General features: G+C 36.4%; 2 protein-coding genes and 1 long non-coding RNA gene across 3 annotated transcripts in view; 1 reads left to right on the top strand and 2 right to left on the bottom strand.

Moving 5' to 3' along the window:
* LOC134664475 (ommochrome-binding protein-like) overlaps positions 1–23415 on the bottom strand; it is a 223045-nt gene that overhangs the window by 53965 nt on the left and 145665 nt on the right. The window lies entirely within an intron of this gene.
* Positions 1–23415, bottom strand: part of LOC134664486 (uncharacterized) — a 469507-nt gene that overhangs the window by 329561 nt on the left and 116531 nt on the right. The window lies entirely within an intron of this gene.
* LOC134664466 (cytochrome b5-related protein-like) lies at positions 4239–8311 on the top strand. Its single transcript, XM_063521133.1, has 5 exons — positions 4239–4539; positions 5291–5694; positions 6312–6503; positions 6685–6915; positions 7940–8311. Exons 1-5 carry the CDS (start codon positions 4285–4287, stop codon positions 8232–8234), a joined length of 1377 nt encoding a protein of 458 aa, XP_063377203.1. The 5' UTR covers positions 4239–4284; the 3' UTR covers positions 8235–8311.

Below are 23415 nucleotides of genomic sequence, written 5' to 3'. Positions count from 1 at the left end.
TTAATATGTAGAGAATAGTTAACATAAAGGTGACGTTCGGTTGCCAACTGCAGCCACTTTACTGCGGCGTCGTTGTTACCACCGCGTTACCTGTCAATTTCCGTGATAAAATGAGTGACGTTTGCCGCCACATTACTGCCGCGATTATGACGTTCATTCCGCCGTTTGACGTTCGAACGTCACATTATGGTAATATTCCATTTCTAACTGCAGCTGTACTACCGGCACTGAACGCGTCGCTGTCATGGTCAATTTCTATAGTATAATTTTTAAGAAAAAAAAACCGACTTCTATGGGGGCCGGTGAAAGATTATTGTAGATGGTATACTATGTAGAAAAGGAGGTAAAACCACCCACTTTTCTACAAGCATTTCGCTTCTGTAAGGGTCGTAGTTCTAGCCTAACCTAACCCACTTCTCTGATAGCAGTTCGGTTCTGTGAGGATCGCAGTTCAAACCTAACCTAACCCACTTAACGGCGCATGCGGTGCGGTGTTCGGGGGTTTAAGCGGGAGGGGCTAGTAAGATTGGCATCATCATACTTATATAGTTACACATTTTATGGTAGGTAATCATAGTGGTTTATTTAGTTAAGGTATCATAGTGGTTTTCCGGGGCAAGGTCCGGGTCCGAGTCCGGGTCTGAGTCCGGGTCCGAGTCCGGGTCCGAGCCCGGGTCCGAGTCCGGGTCCGAGCCCGGGTCCGAGTCCAGGTCCGGGTCCGGGTCCGAACCGGATCCGGGTATGAGTCCGGTTCTGGGTCCGAGTCCGGGTCCCAGTCCAAGTCAAAATCGAAATTCGTAATCACCAAATGTCTATGCGTTGTTGAAGAGTTCTATTCTGGTTATCATCAGCAGTTCCATTTCATCAAATGCGACAGTTTTTAATGTAAATGCTTGATTTTATGATGAAAATACAAAAAAATCTATGCGTATGCCTTTAATATTTGAGGAGTTCCCTCGATTCCTTATGGATCCCATCATCAGAACTCGAGCTTGACAAAAATGTGGCTTAAAAACTTAACTTGCTTAACAAACATAACGAAGAGGAAAAATCGCCAAACGTGAACTATGCGTCGTTGAAGAGTTCTGTTTTGATCATAATCAGCAGTTCCACTTCATCAAATGCGACAGTTTTTAATGAAAATGCTTAATTTTCTGATGTAAATACAAAAATCTCTATACGCATGCCTTTAATATTTGAGGAGTTCCCTCGATTCCTTATAGATCCCATCATCAGAACTCGAGCTTGACAAAAATGTGCATTAAAAACTTAACTTGCTTAACAAACATAACGAAGAGGAAAAATCGCGAAACCTGAACTATGCGTCGTTAAAGAGTTCTGTTCTGATCATCATCAGAAGTTCCACTTCATCAAATGCGACAATTTTTAATGAAAATGCTTGATTTTTTGATGTAATTACAAAAATCTCTGTACGCATGCCTCTAAGATTTGAGGAGTTCTCTCGATTCCTCATGGATCCCATCATCAGAACTCGAGCTTGACAAAAATGTAGCTTAAAAACTGAACTTGCTTAACAAACATAACGAAGGGGACAAATCGCCAACCGTGAACTATGCGTCATTGAGGAGTTCCGTTCTGATCATCATCAGCAGTTCCACTTCATCAAGTGTCATTTTTTTTGGATGTATATGCTTGATTTGATGATAAAAACCTAAAAATCACTATATGTATGCCTTTAAGATTTGAGGAGTTCCCTCGATTCCTCATGGATCCCATCATCAGAACTGGGTTTTGACAGAAACGGGACCAATCTGTATGCATATACATTCAATCAAAAAAAGAATTTTCAAAATCGGTCCAGTAATGACGGAGATATGGAGTAACAAACATAAAAAAAAAAAAAAAAACATACAACCGAATTGATAACCTCCTCATTTGGGATTTGGAAGTCGGTTAAAAATGAACAGTAATGCAGCTGTCGTTGGAAATGGACTGTCGCCTTTAAGAACCAAGCAATATTACTTAATATTAAACAACAGCCGTAGAGAAAGAGAGACCGAAGCCCTCTTACGTATACCTACCTACAACGCGTCTGGTCAACTCTTTTAACGCCTGCAAAAAAGTATTTAAGAACAAATTCGGCCTGGCCAGCCACATTCGGGCCCATAATAGTCGTAATCCGTAATTGCTGAGGTCGCCGTCATCGAAACCGATGAGGAGGAGTAGGATATCAAAGATTACTCACCTTTTGATGTAAAGGAAGAGAAAGGGGCCAATTCTGCAAGAAATCCGATTCTCGTATAGGCTTATCCTTCCCCGGCTTGCAAAATGAGATTTGGAGATGATCTTAAGAGCCGTCAGTGTTTGTGTAAAATGACATGCGATATGAGGTGTGACACTATGCGAGGTTCAATCGTATTAATGTTGTTCACTTAATATGCGGCTAAATAATTAGTAACTAATTACAACTTAAATATTGGAGTTTGATTGTGTATTTAATTAGTGCATGTGTACTCTTAATTTGCTTTGAAAAAATATTTACATAACTATATTAACTTGTACTTATCAATATTCGGCGCTAGTATATAATAAAAGGCGAGATAACATGCTGCTGCTGATAATATATTGAATTTTATGTAATTAAATCGAGTGTGTAAAATAAAATGTGCCGCAATTGTGCCTCAAGAGCCGCTTATCGCTTTCAGGCCAGGGGAAATACCTAGAGGTAAAATAATAATATTTTCCAGAATAGTTATGTTTTTTGAAATATTTGTGTCCGTCTTTTGTACTGGTTTTATTGTGGAATATAGTTTTGAAGACAAATGAAAAATAATTTATTTACAAACAAGATGACAGTGGTATTATTAAAAGAAATTAATAACTAGCTTAAATCTAAACGGCTCGGAAACAAACAGGCGAGATCTTTATAGGCCCTATAAAGTTTTGAATAAATTAATAAAGTAACTGTTACGAAAACGAGATAAATTATTCAATGAGTTAGTTACTTGTTTTATGCTATACAAGGCACATTAAGAGTATTTAAGACTAAGAGACATTAAACAATAAATATTTAGGTGATTATGTATATGTTACTGTAAAAGCCCGAAGTACGACAAAACCTAGGTTTTACCGCAGTAGGATTTACCATATTGGTGTTGGTAAAGGCCCGAAGTAAACTAGCAAGATTTAACATTTCGGGCTTTTACCGATCGGCATACCTACTACCTACCGACCGGTAAATCCTAGGTTTTGGCGTAGTTCGGGCTTTTACAGTGATATGACATATATAAGGAACATTTAACCACTGCACCAGACTGACGCTATCACCTAAATATTGACATGCTAAACGATATCATTATTAGTGGATGCCAGCAGAAGGGCACGGACGCGGCAGGCCCAGACGGAGATAGCGGGACGACCTAGACACCTTGTCCAACAAATGGCCAGAGCAGGCGCTATGTCGGGAGTCGTGGAAGACTAGAGGAGAATCCTTTGCCCAGCAGCGGGACACCTTAATAGGCTAGGTAAAAAAATCGTACTCGTACCGTACAGCTATTGTTTATTTGAATTTAACGGAACGTTTCTACTGATTACTATGAAATCTAAAAAAAAAGCTAGGCAGACTTATTTTACCTAAAACTTAATGTCGTTGTCAAGCGATGTGTGTATAAAATCAGTGGAATATTATGTAAAATTACGAATTTTTAAATTGCTTTACTAAATACTTTCTCTTTTCATTATTATTAAAAAATAAAAGGCTTCACATACAAAACAATTACATGCGGGTAATTGTTAAAGGAATTATTAATAAAGCCATTGCTTTAATAATTCCTTGCGCTGACGAGTATCTAAAAGAATATATTTTTTATATAGCACTGAATTTATCGATCTACTTATTACGGAGGTACTTTGAAACAAAAATAGATTAATTTGCTAATCCGCGAAATAATAACGTAGTAGTCAATCCGTGCTAACCCGTTGTACATACTTGCGTGTTTTTTCATGCAAGTAAGTATATTTCATATCATATAATATTACTTAGCTATCAAGCAATATATAGCTAAGTAATATTTTTGTTTCAATTAACGCGCGATTCTTTGTTTTTTTCCATTGAAAAAAAAATCATCTGCTGCTGTTAACGAAGAGCAATAATCATCCTAAGGAACCCAATAGATAATTTATATTGGCGATAACCCAGTGCAATAACTTGACATTACAAGGTGAAGGTCTATATGATACCAAATTGTGTAATATAGATAAAATGGTGACCAGTTATAAACACACTAATTTGTAATTTGAAGTTCACGGAGTGTAGACGCAGTCATGGCGCCGAAAGGAGCGGAGTACATCGAAATAGCCAACCAACGGGCTATCGAGAAAAAGACTCATGTAACGTTCCCTCAACTCAAGTACCCATCGTTAAGGGATACCGGTATAAAGGACTCGGTACAATGGCTGGAGGGGAAGGCGATGGATGACGGGGCCGAGGGGTTATGGCGTGTGCATAATGGTCTATACGATTTAGATGCGTTTATCAACAAACATCCTGGTGGCACGGATTGGTTGGAGCTTACTAAGGTAATCCTGACTTACGACATGTTAACAGATTTCATCAATACTTTTACAGTACATATGCTGCTAATTTAGGAGCATTCCACGGGCTGTCCCGTACAAACGCATTTTATTTCCTGTGTTGCGACTTTTTTTCTTCATTTAAAGCAGGCGATTATTTTTCTGTGCATATTTTTGACCATTTGTCATAGAAAAGGAAACTCTTATACGTGAAAATCTTCAGAAAATTCGCGTTTGTACGGGACAATTTCATACACACGGTAGACAATTCCATGGAATGCTCCTTTACCGCCCTAGTGCGGTAACTAGCACTGTACGTGCATAAATATGACGAAAATTTAAAGGGCCATATAATCTGTAAAACGTTGTACAATACACGTGCGAACGGTAATTCGCAACTCGTGTCGATTTAAAACACTCCCTTCGGTCGTGTTTTAATTTATCGCCATTCGTTGCGAATTTCCTACTTTTCGCACTTGTATAGGTAAGGGAGTGCTTTAAATCGACACGAGTTGCGAGTTACCTTTTCGCACGTGTATTGTACAGCGTTTTATAGTACATATGGCCCTTTAAATTTTTGACATAGGCGCGTAATGTCCTTAATCCCACCCTAGGGCATACTGTAAAAAAAATTACGAAATTGTACCCATTTTTACGTAGCTCATACTTAATTAAACAAAAAAATATCGAGAGTAACTGATAATTCTCAAAACTTTATTTTTAACTTTTTAAAGCTCACCAATATTATTATTTTCAGGGTACTGATATCACAGAAGCATTCGAGTCTCATCATTTTACCAAATCTGTAGAAACCATTTTAGCAAAATACTACGTAAGAGACGCAAAAACGCCAAGGAACTCTCCGTTCACTTTCGAAGAAAATGGATTTTACAAGACACTGAAAAGAGCTGTTATTGAAGAATTACCGAAGATTCCAAAAGATGTTCCCAAAAAGTCGGACAGGATTATAGATAGCTTATTTGGAGCCTATTTACTTTTAGCAGCTTTCTCGTGCTATACAAAAATACCCGTACTGGCGACTGCGTCGTGGATGCTTGCTTCACTTATGCTCGCGTGGACAGTAATTGCATCTCATAATTACATACACAGGAAAACAAATTGGAGGATGCACCTTTTTTCAATGTTCATGTGGTCTTACCGGTTAGTAATATCATGTACTTATATGTTTTAATGTGAAATAATCACAGTATTTAAAATATTTTATTGGCAAATATTCCATTTTTGGTACAAGCTTTTATCGGTAGGTTGCGTTGTTTTATCACAGAGTTCTTATTATGGCCACCTCCTGTCTCCATCATCAGATTAGCTCGATGGTACCATAATATTGCATTGTCACTCGACTTACATATGTATGCAAATTTTCAGCTTCATTGGAGGTCGGAAAATGGGTCAAATTTAGCTTGCAAGATTTGACCCTTACAAACATAGTTACATAACTACATATTTACATAGGTACATTGACAAAAAATAGAAAAATGTCTAATATCTCTATCTCTCGGTCGTTAGTGAATATTTATGATATAATAACATTACTATTAACTGTGATTAATAATCACTGATTATTTACAATAATACAGTTGTATTTACCTCTTGAATCCTTTCACACACTACAATTTCGACGTCTTCTTCTTCTTCGGTACCCATTACAGAGTTGTTCTGGAGTGGTGTTGGAGCTTTATACCTTAGCATATCTTAAAGAACACTACCAAAGTCTTGAGAGTGTTTAAGCCCACGGATTTATTAATTTTTTTTTACAGGGACTTCAGGGTATCGCACGTGCTATCCCATCATCTGTATCCTAATACTCTAATGGATTTGGAAATCAGTGCTTTTGAGCCTTTGGTATACTGGAACCCAAGAAAAGACAAGCCCTTCTTATCGAGATACTTCGCTTTTTTTATTGAACTTTTTTACTTCCCCTTTGCTGGTTTCGTCTACTTCTTTATAAGGTTAGTATTTTCTCTGCATATTTTGGTTTACCTGCTTACGTTTTAAAAAGTCGTTTTTTTATATTCTTGGCTATTCCTGCCTTTCTTGGCATTCTTTGGATTTAAATGATATATGTCTTATAAGTTCAAATGGCGAATAAATCTAAGATCATAATCTTTAATTGCATATTTGTGTAAACAGGAACTTATCGGCAATATTCCGAAAAGACTATTACAAGAAGCACTGGCGCATCACGGATTTGGTCGGTCTTCTGGTGCCACTATGGATGTGGGTGGTCAGCGGAGCTACGTTCTATCACGCGTTTACCACTTGGTTGTGTATAATTTCGGGTGCGAGCTTGATCTTCTACAAGATTGGTTCAAATGCAGCCCACCACCACCCTGATATTTGGAAAGATGGCGACCAGCCCAGGTAATTAACCATTGCTGTCTGTATATCTAGTATTAACTCTATATAGTAGGTATTAACTCTGTCTCTACGGGACAGACATTGGAATTGTGTAGTATGGAGATTTAAAAAATAATAATATTGTTTTGATTTTAAAAATACGTTTCCCAGAACAGAGAAGAACGGGAACAGAAGTTAAGAGTCCATCGACGTGCACAGTAGCGTCACTGCTAAATAATCGTGATTATTTAAATTTAATGACAGGTACTTCAAAAAGGGGGCCGCTAAGTACTGTATTACAGCAAACTAGTTTTTGTGTTGCTGGGTTCGTCGATCTAGGAGCTCAAAACAAAAACTGTCGTTTAAACTTTGGACATATAGATTGACGAATCTAACAACAAAAAAACTAGTTTGATGTATTCAAAAGATATTTGATGTATACAGTGTGTAGCTGCCCCTTTTTTAAATACCTGTCGTTAAATTCAAATAATCACTATTATTTAGCAGTGGCGCTAGTGTGTATGTTGATGGGCTCTTAAGGCGGTATTTGCGCGATTAGCGAAATCATCCAACTCATTGAGGGGATAGTAGGTATAAAAATATAAATAGCCTGAGCCCGGAAATCAAAGAGGCCACTTCTTATGAGTCGTTTTCCAATAAACTGAAGAAGTACCTACCTACTTAATTGATAAGACCTTTTATAGTATTAATTTTAATTTTATGGAGATTAATTAATTTAATTGTGTAATTAATGCTTTTTATTTATTTCTTGTTCTTTTAATTACACCGTACCTGAATCTGAATTATATATTTAGGTACATACAGTTGAGTCTAAACGTAAACAATTTTAATTATTAAGTGATGTCTGAAAATAAAATTGATGTCTAGAGTACATAAGTGCTTGTGCTTAAATTACTTCACAAACACAAGTAATTCTTCAAAGGCACAAAGCTAATTTTCCTTATCTTGTGTTAACTATTTTACATTTAAGCGAAATTTTTGCAATCTGTAATTTTATTGTAATTTGTAATTTCAATTTTAACTTCAGCTACAACACGGAAACTCCGGACTGGGGCGTCCACGAGCTGGAAGCTGTCATGGACCGTAAGGACATCAACAGTGGCCACTTCACAGTGATGACGTTCTTCGGCAACCACGCGCTGCATCATCTCTTCCCAACTTTGGACCACGCGACACTCACACACCTGTACCCCATGTTCATTGAATACGCTAAGAAATTCAGAGCCAACTTCAAACAGTCGACCCAATTTGATCTGTTCATCGGACAATACAAATGCGCTTATACGACAGAGTATAAAATTCATGACAAGAAAGATGATTAGACTATTGTTAAAGCTGTCCATAAGATTGTACTAAGTGTACTTTTTTTAATTGTATAAATAAATGATTAAATATTTTTTTTTATCTGAATCATAATCCTAACTTGCACCCTTGTAATCTACATAACCTACATACAATTAAAAAAAAGCTATTCCAACTAGTTGCAGTAACTATAAATAGACTGTAGGTATCTAGATACTTAACAGTCATTCATTTAGTAGGTTATAATATTGTCTCCTGTTTTTGTTACCAGTTGCCATGATTATGTCTCTAGGGTCCCTTTTGAAAACCATGATTTTGTATGATGTAATTTCTCCAAACATTCATTGGGATATTTATTGGTAGTTAAATTATTCATGGCCAATGTTGGTACTATTCTAATAAACTGGCCGCGTAGCCAAGATGCCGATCGCTTACGCTCCGTAGCGATCGAAACGCAACTGTCACTGTCGCACTAATATGGAAGAGTGATAGAGAGACATAATGGTTTTCGTTGTCGAAGCGATAGCGATTGTAACCTTGGCTAGGCCGGCTGTGTTGTTGTTTTCTCATGGCTGAGGAGTCACAATAAGAAAACGTTGATCCACATATTTGGTCAGAATCATCTATGAATGGTATTTGAGCTACTTATTACTTATCTTAAAATTGTAAAAATAATATTAAAAAATGATTAATTAAACAAATATAATATTTTACTAGAAGATTTAAAAGAGTTATACCTAAATCTACTTAAAAGAAAATTAAAGGCAGAGTTCATTAAAACAGCGGAGTCTTAGTAATAGGGTCTCGTTTTACCCTTTGGGTACGGAACCCTAAAAACATATTATATGAAGACAATTTTCCAATGATATTTTTTATGTAATTTTAGTATTTAAAATAATAAATGAATAATGTAATACAACATTTAAGATGGAACTCTATTTTTATATTAAGTAACTCTCTTTTTGTACTGTTATTTTTGACTGTATGACATTATAATTATTTCTTAAACCAGTAATAATATGTTTGCACTAGAATAAGTAGTTAGGTTAAACCTACACGAATTTTCACACGCCTAACAGCCGAATGTATTAAGGTTCAGTATCTTTGTTGTAAAATCCCATGTACCGTATGTTCTTGTGAATAAATGATAATACAATTTAATGCCTGCCATATCATTAACCCTCTATGATGCGTTCAAAAACCACAAATTAGAACCAGCATGAAGATAAACTCATTTATTAAGCGGTTTGGTTTAACAAAAGATAACAATGCTATTCATCGTCAGGTAGTATCTCAAGTGGATACCGACATTTTAAAACCGTCCGCCTAAACACGGTGTTTTTCTTTTAACTCCTTTAACTTCGGGGTGCTTTTAATTAGAATAACTGATTGGCATTTTATAAGTATTGTTTTTTTATCGTAAAAAGTTATTAATAGCGTTGTTGTAAAACGGGCATTATATTTAAATCCACACGGTTCCACTGCAAAAGGTACCTTATGGCGGCTGGCGCCGCGATTCGGGAAATGAATTAGAGATTCACTAGATATAGTGAAGATATGTGACGTTCCACGGAAAAAGGTACCTTATGATGGCCCGCAATCATATTGGAGCGGCGTTAATAATAGCCCAAGCGCCAGCTGCCATAAGGTACCTTTACCCGCGGAACGTCACATATCTTTACTACTTCATATCTAGTGAGTCTCTAATTCATTTCCCGAATCGAGCCGTATGTGATCACTGATCAGCCGTCATCCTTAAGAAACCTAAATCGTTTCAATTACTACACGAAAGATTCTTAAAGAGGCACTTGATGAAGCTTCTCAAAACAAACTTTAAGTTGTAATTTCTTGAGAGTTTAAATGGGGGTTTCGTATTTCTATTCAGTAGAACAGTAATTACGATACCCAATTAGATAATTCCTTTGAGTTATTTTTAAGTAAACGTTTAAAAAACATGTTATTTGTTATGATCACTTCAAGATACTATAAGATAATAGGCTTGAATTGCGTAATATTATGTAATATTGTAAACAATCTTTATTTGTGAAAAGATACCCGCGATCTTTGAACTTATACCAGATAACACTATGACTTCTACTGATTGACACATGGACCATTAACGTGATAGTAAGAATAAATAAAGGAACATCTGCGAACGATGCTATTAAGGTGGTTCGCTTTTCATACAAAATTCAATCAAAGCTCATTAAGTAACTACACACTATTAGTACACAAATATTTCCGCATTTATCTTCTTTCGAATATTCGTTTGCGCGAAATTAACAGGAAAACAATGTTTCATACAGAAATCATGCAAAAATCATAGTTAACTTTTCATCAATTTTACGTATGTGTGTGTCACAAATGTCGTGTACAGATACATTTGCGACGTTGCCATACCATTTCCGACGTTGCCGGGCTGACCACGGCTCGAATTTGGAGTGCCGTCATGTTTAGTGCAATTTTGTTGACACTGATATTTGACAGGTAGTTAATTGACCTAAGCGAGAAGTTCGTCAGCTTAGCTAAGAACTATCATGGCGTGTTATGCAAACAATCGCTTTTTTGCTTGCAAACGGAAGATTCCCGGTTCGATCCCCAGTCATTGTATGCTGGAACATAACTTTTTGTATTTTTGTTACACCTAAATTTCGTATTGTTTTTTTATTTTTATTTAATTTTTCTTATTATCATAAATCGATTATTAAGTATGGGCTACACGTATTCTTTTATTTTTACAAAGATAATTAGTAATTATACTCTTCCTAATCTCTCTGATTTTTACAATCAGGACATCCTCACTGCAATAAAAACCGGGCAAGTGGGAGTCGGACTCGCGCACGAAGGGTTCCGTGCCATAATGCAAAAAAAAAACAAAAAAAGCAAAACAATCGGTCACCCATCCAAGTACTGACCACTCCCGACGTTGCTTAACTTTGGTCAAAAATCACGTTTGTTGTATGGGAGCCCCATTCAAATCTTTATTTTATTCTGTTTTTAGTATTTGTTGTTATAGCGGCAACAGAAATACATCATCTGTGAAAATTTCAACTGTCTAGCTATTACGGTTCGTGAGATACAGCCTGGTGACAGACGGACGGACGGACGGACGGACAGCGAAGTCTTAGTAATAGGGTCCCGTTTTACCCTTTGGGTACGGAACCCTAAAAAGAAGTGTATAAAATTTCCTGTGGTTAAAAATAATGGATTTTGTCTATGAATGAAAAACACAATTATTACTATAGTTTGTTTTTTTTTGCATTAGAAATAAGGTAAACAATCTTGACGTGTCTTTTAATTGAAAAACACATTTTAAAAATAAGTTACGAAGTTACGGCAAATATGTAACAATTATAAATCTAATACGATCATTTATATTCTTCTGCTTTCATAAGTAATCGTTTTTTATTTTAAAAAAAACCTGATAACACTGAGTATGTGGGGGAAGCGCTGCTGGCCTAGCGGAAAGCAATTCGGAGGTCGCGGGTTCTAACCCCGGCTCGTACCAATAATTTTTCGAACTTTTGTACGAAATAGAAATAGCATTTGATACCTACCTATTTATACACCGATACCTATTTTTCGGTGAAAGAAAACACTGTGAGGAAACCGGACTAATCCAAATAAGTTTACTCTCTGGGTTGGAAGGTCAGGGCAGTCGCTTTCGTAAAAACTAGTGCACATGCCAATTCTGGGATTAGTTGCCAAGCGGAGATTGAATATCTGGGAGACCGACCAAAGCTTACAAAACATAAAAAGTCAAAAATGCGCGTTTTCTCATAGACCTAATAGCTAAGAGATCAAACCCCTTATAGCAAATTTCATCGAAATCGTTAGAGCCGTTTCTGATACCATCCAAATATATAAATAAATAATTATATATCTAATAATTGCTCGTTTAAAGGTAAGATAACACAAAGGAGAAACAAAAAGAAATTACCTACTCGCACCAGTCTTGAACCCCAATCCTCTTGCACGTATTTCCACGAACATACCGTTACGCTATTGCAACATACTTACGTTGTGTGAAATTGTCTACTACAAGGATCACGGAAACACTGTTTGCATGTGTGAGTAATAGTAGGAAAAAGCGTGACAGCAACACTCCGTCGAATTAAAAGGGTGGTTTTTGCACAATGAAGTATTCAATGTTTATTTTAATAGTTCAATATTTACTTAAAGAGTGCGCGAAACATACTTTTAAGTATACAAATACCAAGATCATTTCACAAAAAAATTAAATCTGAAATTTTGCAAAAGTGGTGCCATCTAGCGAGAGTTAAGTTTTGAGTAACCTAGGCGAACCACCTTAAAGTTAGAATACATTTAAAATGTAGGTTTAGACTTGTAGGCGTATTCTGATTTTAATAATAGGTTAAGCTAAGAATGATGCAAAGGTTGTCCATCGTAATCCAACGCGGCAACGCAGCGAGCTGGATGGGCACGTTTGCGTCGGGGGCAGCCCGGGAAACTACATTAGGCAATTTATTTTATACTTATTAAGTTTAAATATTTATATTTTTAGTTTTTAATTAGTTTTATGTTTAGTTTATGTTGTTAAGAATTGGATCTGGATTAGATATGGACCTGACCGTTCGTTTATTTTATTAAATATATTACGCATAATACAACAATACCAGTGACACATATATTATGCAACAAAATATTTAAAAAATCCTTCAGGCGTCGATTATTTCTATACTTGGTCAAGCAGATCTTGTCAGTGGATAATTTTTAAGAAAAAAAAACCGACTTCTATGGGGCCCGGTGAAAGCTTATGGTAGAGGGTGCACTATGTAGAAAAGGAGGTAAAACCAGTACTTTCTAGTAGCATTTCGTTTCCGTAAGGGTCGTAGTTCTAGCCTAACCTAACCCACTTCTCTGATAGCAGTTCGGTTGGTTCCTTATGGATCCCATCATCAGAACTCGAGCTTGACAGAAATGTGGCTTAAAAACTAAACTTGCTTAGTAAACATAACGAAGAGGTCAAATCGCCAAACGTGAACTATGCGTCGTTGAAGAGTTCCGTTCTGATCATCATCAGCAGTTCCACTTCATCAAATGTGACAGTTTTTAATGAAAATGCTTGATTTTCTGATGAAAATACAATAATTTCTATACGCATGCCTTTAAAATTTGAGGAGTTCCCTCGATTTCTCATGGATCCCATCATCAGAACTCAAGCTTGACAAAAATGTTGCTTAAAAACTTAACTTGCTTAACAAACATAACGAAGAGTACAAATCGCCAAAGGTGAACTATGCGTCGTTGAAGAGTTCCGTTCTGATCATCATCAGCAGTTCCACTTCATCAAATGTCACGTTTTTGAATGTATATGCTTAATTTGTTGATAAAAACACAAAAATCACTATATATATGCCTTTAAGATTTGAGGAGTTCCGTCGATTCCTCATGGATCCCATCATCAGAACTGGATTTTGACAAAAACGGGACCAATTTGTATGCATATACATACAATCAAAAAAATAATTTTCAAAATCGGTCCAGTAATGACGGAGATATGGAGTAACAAACATAAAAAATAAAAAAAATTAAAAAAAACACAACCGAATTGATAACCTCCTCCTTTGGGATTTGGAAGTCGGTTAAAAAAGGCGGCAAATTTGAGAAATGAAGGCGCGAAGGGATATCGTCACATAGAAAATTTGAATTTTCCGCCTTTTTCTACTGATAAGATTTGCTTGGCCATCTATATTTCTTGCGTCAAATTTAGTCTTTATGAACAAGTATGTACATATATGAAAAATATTAAAAGGAACACTAAAGGTTAACGCATTCACTGCCAGGGGGCTTGGCCTAGGAACAAACATGTATGACGGTGAACGCACATGTGCGTTGGGGGCAGTGAATGTGTTAATAATGATGTCACAAACTTTCAAAACAATATAAAAACGCCGCCAAGTCAACATGACATTTTGTATTCTTATTTTAGTCAACGCAATACCTATATCACGAATGTCTATTCATAGAACCAGTTGGCGGTGCTGTACAGGAAATGGCAGTAGGAATCGTAGCGATTTCCGACAATCTTTTCCGATGCCGACGCAACGTCCGGTTTGTTTTAAAGACATAATGCCAGATTAACACCCACGCTCCGTTCAGATTGCGTTGTAACGGACCGCACGGGCTCCTGTACAGATATTAACTAATATTACATGTATATAACAAGTATAATATAGTGTATGTATATAATCAACATTTATATTTGGTAAACTTATCAGTAAATCAACGGACAATTTTATCCTAATATCTAGGAAAAGCATCATCATACAGTAAATAATCGCAAACCCATAAATAAGCTTATATAAATATAGTTTTATGAGTAAATAAGTTGGCAAAACTCTAAAAACATAAATACAATGTTATAAAAATTTACATAATCAGTAAAAATGAAAGGAATGCGATCTAGATATCAGGCGTGTTGGGGAATGTAGGTCAAGGCCGTTGCCATGGTTTCGAAGCGGATCTTGGGGATGCCATATGTTTAAAATTACCCTGGAATGTCGGGAGAATTGGTCAACTTTGGGGAGAATTAGAGTTAAAAATATTAAATTATCATAAGAAGTTTACACTAAATAGCTATTTTATTTACATGCATTGTACTCAGTCAAATTAAAAAATATATATTGTATAAAGGAAAATGGTAAATACCACTGTGAGAGCATTGTTTGTAGATAAATGATTAATATTTGAAAAATTAATCATTTATTAAGTCAGAATTACGTGGAGGTTCTGGGATTAAATCCTGATGGGGAACATTTGTTTAACATAAGGTGGTCATGTGTGTTTGATACTGGATCGTGGGAGTTTCCTATGTATACATAAGGATATTTGGAAATATATGGGAATGGGTTGCTAACAAATATCTGTGATGCAGACTTGATTTGGTTAAGGTCAAGACTATGATAATGATAATGTGTAAAATCTTTTAATGTAAAAGTAAATAGGCGAAATTACCATGATAAAACACAAGGATTAATCTCTATATGGAATAATGGAAGTAGTTACAATCAGAATTGTTTTCATATGTTTTAATAAAGTTATTAAAGTCAACTTCCACCAATTAGTACAAATATTGCGTGCATATACAACTTCCCCACTGTTTTCATTAATTAAATAATAAATTTTATTGGGAAATTTAAATTTGGGATGATAGAAACACTGGTAACTGAGAATACTGAGGATAGAGAGAAGAGAGGGGATACTCGGAAAAGCGCGGCTTTTAAAACAAAAAAGTAGGAGAACCGTAACGGCGTTGAAATAAGGGAGGATTTTGATTAACTTAGAAAATAGAAATGGGATGAGAAAATTGGCTATAAATAGAAGAGCATTTTATTTGGCGGGACATTCAATTTTCAAATTTTCAAGACGCGTAAGGTGAAACGCTGTCCGTGCGAGTACCGGTATATTGCTATAGTGTAATCTCTTGTACCAATAAATTAAATTAATTTGTTAATTAAATAATTAAAGAAAGCTCTGCCATCGCGCCGAGAGGCATTGAGCTCGGTCAGGAGCTGTAGAAGTCGGAGCCAGCTGCAAGGAGATTGGAGGTAGCCGAGCAGCAGAGCTGCAACAAGGAGAGACAGCAGGGACTAAAGCGGAACAACAGCGGAGAGCAGTTGGCAGTAAGATCCAGTGAATAATTCGGCGGGGTGGTGAGTTATTTCATCTAATAATAATTAACAAGTGACAGATTAAATACTCAGATTTTATTAAAATTCAGTAGATATCTAGAAAGACTTGACTTTTAATTATACTTCTTTTCAGATAGTTAATCATAGATAGTTTATTCTTATAAAATAAATAGATTTTAACTTGGTAAATTAAAGTTCCATTAATTCCTTAAATATAACTGTGTACTAACCCTAATAGCGCTGTTTAACTGACGGTGGATATGTATCACGATGCCAACGAAGCCTTAAGTTACTCAGCGATTTCAGGAGTGATTTATGTTTGATTCGAAGTGATTGTCAGGCAGATGCCATTTTGAAGTAGGGAAGTATTAGCATACTAACGTAAGTCAGATTGACATAGAATTTGAAGTGGTACGAGAAACGAAGCGATCCTGGTTCGGTAAGAGATTAGTTAGAAAAACTGTGATTAATTTAAGGCCAGTTGCACGAAACATGTTTAACTGACTGATCGTCGTCAGCCGGTTCACCTCGGCGTTTATTATGGAACCTTTCATACATAAAAATGTAGAGAACTTTAACGTTACTCTCAGTTCCTTGCAACTAGCCCTTTTTGTGTTAATTTTCAGGAAGTGAATGAAAATGAAATATGAGATGAGTGTTTGTGTGTAATTTCAGGATTTTGTAAATATTTATCCAGTTTTAGAGCGTTATAGATAAATTTAATATTTCAGAGCGTTTAGATTAGAAATTCAAGAAGATTACGTTTCAAAACGAATTTAATTTTGTGTAAATTTCAGAGCGGTTATTTTTCAGAATTAAGCTTTTACTTAACATCTGCATTATCCCTTATCAATTATTATCTCATTAACCTATTGAGCTATTTGTTCAATCACCAGCTACATTCTAAACCATTAAACGTCAATTTCAAGATAGATTTATTAAAATAAATAATTGTAATTATTTATTTACTATAAATTTTATATATTTAAATTATGTATACTTATTTCCTCTCGTAGCTAGCTTTCGAAAAGGGGAATTAGAGTTGGCTAAATTCTGGTATTCCATTGCATAACAGAATTAGCAAAACTCTGACAATAAGACCATTTTGACTTAACATATACAATTTATTTAAATTAAAGAGCTATTTTAAGAGGTTTTTGAAGTAAATCCTTTAATCATTGAGTAATTTTGTAAAATTCCATAATTACAAAAGATGGGTTGGCATTATGAATTAATTTTGATATTTATAGTGAAATTTGTTAGATACATAACTATTGAAATATTAACTTATAAAGAACAGTTTTGGAGATTTAAATAAATTCACGTCTCTCATAGGCCATTTAATTATGGTAGGATTTCATCTCTATCACTGAAAGATTGAGAATAAATTAAAGAGTTCAATCTGTATAAATCAGATTGTTCATGGTATAAACTACTGATAATGGCATGAACTGGAAGCAATAATTCCTTCTATCAATTTATATTAAATGAAATGAACTATTCAAGATAATAGACAATTCTGGCACTGACTACGTGTAACACAATGTCAGGTAGTGATTCGCTATACTTGGAATGTGGTATCATTACAAGCCTAAGGAATTTATAGTCTGGAATTTTGAATATTTCCATAAAGGCTAAGGCCTGTCTAACATTATTTTTACTTGAAGGAATCTGAGTCTAAGGACTTGCCATTTGATGGATGTATACTCATTAGAGTGATTTTGGTTAGAATTAAAAGATGACTGTATGATAAAGGTCCAACTAGGATTATCCTGAGGGATCTTCCGCTTTCCTTGCTAGAAAGAAAATAGGATTAGAAGCCGTCTTCATCCCGACGAGAAAGATTGGAGTGGTTGTAACAAAAATATCCCACAAATCAAAATTATTTCAGGGATCAAGTGTTCCTTAAGTAAATTTCTTATTTGTAGTACTAAATTCTAGTACTCACAAAAGTGTTATGACACTAACTATAGAGTCCCCCTCCATAAATGTTCTAAGGAACCGTTACTCAATTTTAAGAATATAAAATTTGAGTCCGACAACTCCAATTACTCACACGCTTCAGCTGGGGAATTGATATAGATGATATATATATTCCTATAACAAGCTTCCAGTGGGTAGGAGGTTTTACCCCAATTATATAAAAAAAACTAATATTCATATCTTTTTATTTTTATTGTGTACCTAAGCTAAACTAATTTATACAAATTTTACTCCCTTGTGGGATCATTAAAACTTTACCATCGATTGCTTATCACTACATTAACATAGTTATCTTTAGAATCTCAAAATTCTTACATGTACTTGTCTCTATACTCTTTATTTTATCAGGCTAGCTTATCCTTCTAATGTAAAAAGAATCTGGTTTATTACACATAACTTAGGAGTCCTTCCATTAACTAGACGATCACAACTTTCTTTATGGCCATTTTAATTAATTGTAGACACAGGTAATTTTGGTTTGCTAATTAAGAGTGTTAAAGTAGAGTTAAAGAAGTGGGGTTTTGTACGGGGTGGTTATAGCGTTATATAAAAATAGACATTTTCTGTGTATACAATAAAATTTCTAACATTAAGCTATGTAAATCACCTACCTACTCGATAAAGTCAACAATGTCTCAGTAGTTATGCTATCCGACAGGTTTATAAATTTAATAATAGCGCCATTGTGTTTAAAAAATATTACGTCCTTTTCTTGATCAGAAAATGAATTTTCTGCCAGCACAGTGAGGGGTAATTTGTTATTTATGATCTGCTGCGCACATTTTCAATAACTAAGTAATTAAACCCCTGGGGTAAACATTACTTCTCAACAGCGGTTAGATTCCTTACATCCTTAAATTAATTTAGTTTGCCGGTAGTTGATACACTAACTGAAGTATTGCTTTGACCATCCAATCAATACGTTGAGCTGATTTTCCGGGGTCTCTTAAGTAAGTGATCGTTTTCATTTAATTTATATTCGTACCGATACAAATCTTGATAACACTGGAAGCGACATTTTCTAACTTTATAAGTTGATCTCGGTTGTACGGAATTACGGATTATCGGTAGCAAAGAGAATAGATAGTATAGAGGGCTATTGCCAAAGTAAATTTTGTAGTCACGGTACATTTACTGTCATCTATCGACACACGATTAAAACTTAAAATAAAATTGAAAATGTATAAATTAATCAAAATATGTTTACGGATAAATGATTTTTAATTTTTATTGTTCCATACTGACCCATGTTCTTTCACTGATATGTGTTAAAATTGTTAAATATCAAACGGTGTCGTCAACGCCATCTAGCCGAGAATAGGCCAAAGGTAATGGCGCCATCTATTCAAGAATGACTTTTTCTTGATTTCCGAGGCACGTTTTTTTCTTAGACTTTATTTATCTTATACGGAGTTATATATATCTCTGTCGGTAGCAATCTGGGTCATTTCATTTTTCATTTCATAAGCAACAGTTAGATATTTATTAGGTACCTATTGCAGATCAACTGATCACTGAATCGATAGGTACCGTCACTTTGTAGCATACAACTCGCGACTGTATTCTTTTACTTCCATGATCATTAAGAGGCTTTTGCTACGTTCTTGATAATGGAAATATCAGCGGTTTGATTTTTAAGTGGGCTAGCTACATCATACTCATACTCATACTCATATTTTATTGATAATATAAATTACAGGTCAGGCTTACATGACTAAACTACATTAAAGGTAGATTTATAAATAAGTATACAAGATTCATACATTTGAGAAAAAAAAAGGAGAATTAAGTAAACTAAAAAGTCAATTATTGTGACATTATTTAACTGCTATTGTTATTTTATTATTAACATTATTTGGTATTCATTATAAATATTTTGAGGTCAAATATTCCTCGACACTATAAAACGGCCGCTCAATCAGCCAATTTTTGAGTCTAGCCTTGAAACTCATCAGACTAGGCGCATCAGTTATGGATACTGACTGGTAGGTTATTGTATACAGCGGGGCCCATAACATGTATAGATTTAGCCGTTTTGGCTAGACTACGTGGCACTGCCGCTAATTTGTGTCCATAGCGAGTTACACGGTCGCTTTTTTCACCCCGTCTGGGATATTTATCCAGGTTCTCCCGTGTGTATACGGCTGTCTGGAGTATTAGGAGACCCGGCATTGTGACGATACCCAAGGCGGTGAAGTGTGGCTTAGCCGACTCATGCCATGGTACTCGAGCCATAGATCTTACGGCTCGTTTTTGAAGCCGGAAAACACGCTGCCAGTCGGCCGCGCGTCCCCATAGCTTAAGCCCATATTGTACTATGGACTGTATGCTGGCATAGTAGCAGCTGCGGACTGCCTGCCGCGGAAGAACAGTAGTCAGCCTACCCAAGGCAAAACAAGCTCTTCCCATTTTTCCGCAGATGGATTCAATGTGGTTCTCCCACGTTAGGGTTTGGTCAATATGAAAACCCAAGAAAGAAGTAGTACTGACCTGACCAATAACACCACTGGCGAGTTCCACATGCAGCGGGCGACGCCTGCGTCCGGACAAATCGAACTGGATGAATTGGGTTTTGGTTAAGTTTAAAATGAGACCGTTATGTTTAAACCAGTTCGATAATTGCCCGGCAACCGTGTTTAACTTCAACTCCAGTTGGTCAATGGTTGGAGCGGTCACGATAGCAGCAACGTCGTCCGCATACATGTAAACCTCGCCCTCACTTACCGCCATGGGCAAGTCATTGAGAAGGACCGAGAAAGCCACATTTGACAGAGATGATCCCTGGGGGACGCCGATGGCGGTCGAGAGCCCATGTGAGTTCAGACTACCTCTTTGACCAGTTACGTATTGCGTCCGGTCGCGCATGAAGTCCGACATCAGGTCTTGCGCAGGTCCTCGAACACCATAGTGGTAGAGCTTCGAACATAGTAAGTTGTGGTCAACTACGTCAAAAGCTTTCGAGAGGTCGCAGAAAAGGACTGCGACCTCGAGCTTTCGTTCACGCGCTTGGAGTATAAGGCGTACTACTTATGCGTATACACATCTTTTTTTTTTAATAGGCCTTTTTATCTGTGTCAGATGTTTTAAGCAGCATCCCGGTAACGACACTTGCGTTCGTGGCTGTATAGCCCTATGCGGGAGAGGATCCCTCGTCCACACACGCGGCAGGTGTATGCTCCCCCAGATGGGTGGGGGTTGGAGGCCTGCTCGTGGCGCCTCAAGCGTTTTTCTTTTAAAGAGGAAAACCAGGCATCGTCGTGCTTGAATTGGCCATCATGAACAACACGTCGCCACATAGGTCGATCTTCGGCCAGTCTCTGCCATTGGTTGCATGAGATATTAAAGGCAACCATATCACGCTTGACACAATCTTTGTAGCGCAGCATTGGTCGGTATTGCGTCCGGTCGCGCATGAAGTCCGACATCAGGTCTTGCGCAGGTCCTCGAACACCATAGTGGTAGAGCTTCGAACATAGTAAGTTGTGGTCAACTACGTCAAAAGCTTTCGAGAGGTCGCAGAAAAGGACTGCGACCTCGAGCTTTCGTTCACGCGCTTGGAGTATAAGGCGTACTACTTATGCGTATACACATCATGCGTGCGTAAAATAAATAAGTACCAAAACCAACATGACCTACATAATTCATACGTAAAAAAACTACGCGATTTACCTACTCGTAGTATTAGTAGGCGTTAGGTATAGGTACTCGTAGCAGGACAAGGGAAGCCGGTTGTTGTCGTATTAATTTGCTGCTTTACTCGGAATAAAGTGAGATGCAGAAATACGTATTTTAATATCTCCAACAATATTCTGTAAAGCTTCTATTAACTTTTTTTTTCTTTGGTGCATATATATAGTGCAGATCTGATCGCTATCATGTACCTACATGTACAGTAAGTATACAGAACTGTCGCAATTCAGAATCGATAGGTAGAGTTACTTTGTAGTATACAACTCGCGACTGTATTCTTTTACTTCCATGATCATTAAGAGGCTTTTGCTACGTTCTTGATAATGGAAATATCAGCGGTTTGATTTTTAAGTGGGCTAGCTACATCATGCGTGCGTAAAATAAATAAGTACCAAAACCAACATGACCTACATAATTCATACGTAAAAAAACTACGCGATTTACCTACTCGTAGTATTAGTAGGCGTTAGGTATAGGTACTCGTAGCAGGACAAGGGAAGCCGGTTGTTGTCGTATTAATTTGCTGCTTTACTCGGAATAAAGTGAGATGCAGAAATACGTATTTTAATATCTCCAACAATATTCTGTAAAGCTTCTATTAACTTTTTTTTTCTTTGGTGCACTTTGTATGTAATTGTAAAGCACGTGACTAGTGACTCACTATAGTCGCTACACGATGCCCACTTTGGTATTTCTTACACAGACCCCTAGCCCATCGTCACTGCTATATTTGTCTAGTATCCTCACTCTGAGGCTTTCTCTACCTACTCATATGTGACGTCCCACGGGTAAAGGTACCTTATGGCGGTTGGCGCTTACGCTAATATCATTAACGCCGCTCCAATATTATTGCGGCGCTATGCGACGTATGCGCCGGCCGCCATAAGCTACCTTTTTCTGTGTAACGTCACATATTCATTCTTTGAACATTTCGTCTCTCCTGTGCACATGTTCAAAGAAATTGAAGCCAAGAAATAGCCCAGCAGCAGGAAGTAGCCCTGATTAATTCCAAGAACTAAACTTACACAATCTCTGAAATATCTACTCAAGCAGGATTTAAGAGATGAACGTTACTGGATTTAATAATTGCGACGCTGGAATAACAACCAATTTCATATTTAAATCAGGGTAATATCACTAAAGCCACGCTGGACTTAAAATTTCACTCAGACGTTTAACTAGAGAGCTACTACGGCTTATTTCATTTCATAGCGGTGATTTCTCAGACACTGGTGATGTGCAAAAGAGAATTTGTTACAGCAGGTTGCTTTTTTTATACCAGGAGATTAATAATATATCTATGGTGCTTTTCTAGCGAGTTAGTTATAATACTTATATTAAGTAGGTCATAGACTGGTACTTCATCCAATTTGCTGCTGTTTACCAGTTAATAAATGATGGCAAACGAAAACTATTTTGATTCAAGCAAGATAATTATGATTGCAATACCACAAGTTATTGTAAGATTCATTAAAATTACTAATTATTAGAAACAGATTTAACGAAATAAAGAGTTGAATAATCATTGGTAATCTATAATTTAATAAATTTAAAAGTAACGTGATTGATAGTTGACCTTTGTAAATAGAAGGTAGTTGGAAGAAAGAATAAAAGACGACTGGCATGGCGGTTAACGGGCATTCGGTTACGGGCAGAGGTGAAGGGAGGTCGATTGTGAAGTAAGGTGATTGGAGATTGAACTGTAACGGAATATTGTGATCAAGAAATATATTGTTGTTATGAAAGAAGGAATTTTTATTATATTATAATACTTATATTAAGTAGGTCATAGACTGGTACTTTACCCAATTTGCTGCTAAGTGTTTACCAGTTAAATGATGGCAAACGAAAACTATTTTGATTGAAGCAAGAT

This window comes from Cydia fagiglandana, chromosome 5, assembly GCF_963556715.1.
Source record: "Cydia fagiglandana chromosome 5, ilCydFagi1.1, whole genome shotgun sequence".
In the NCBI taxonomy this organism is placed as follows: Eukaryota; Metazoa; Arthropoda; class Insecta; order Lepidoptera; family Tortricidae; genus Cydia; species Cydia fagiglandana.
Note: the sequence above shows the minus strand (reverse complement) of the source record. Positions and strands in the feature narration are given on the sequence as shown.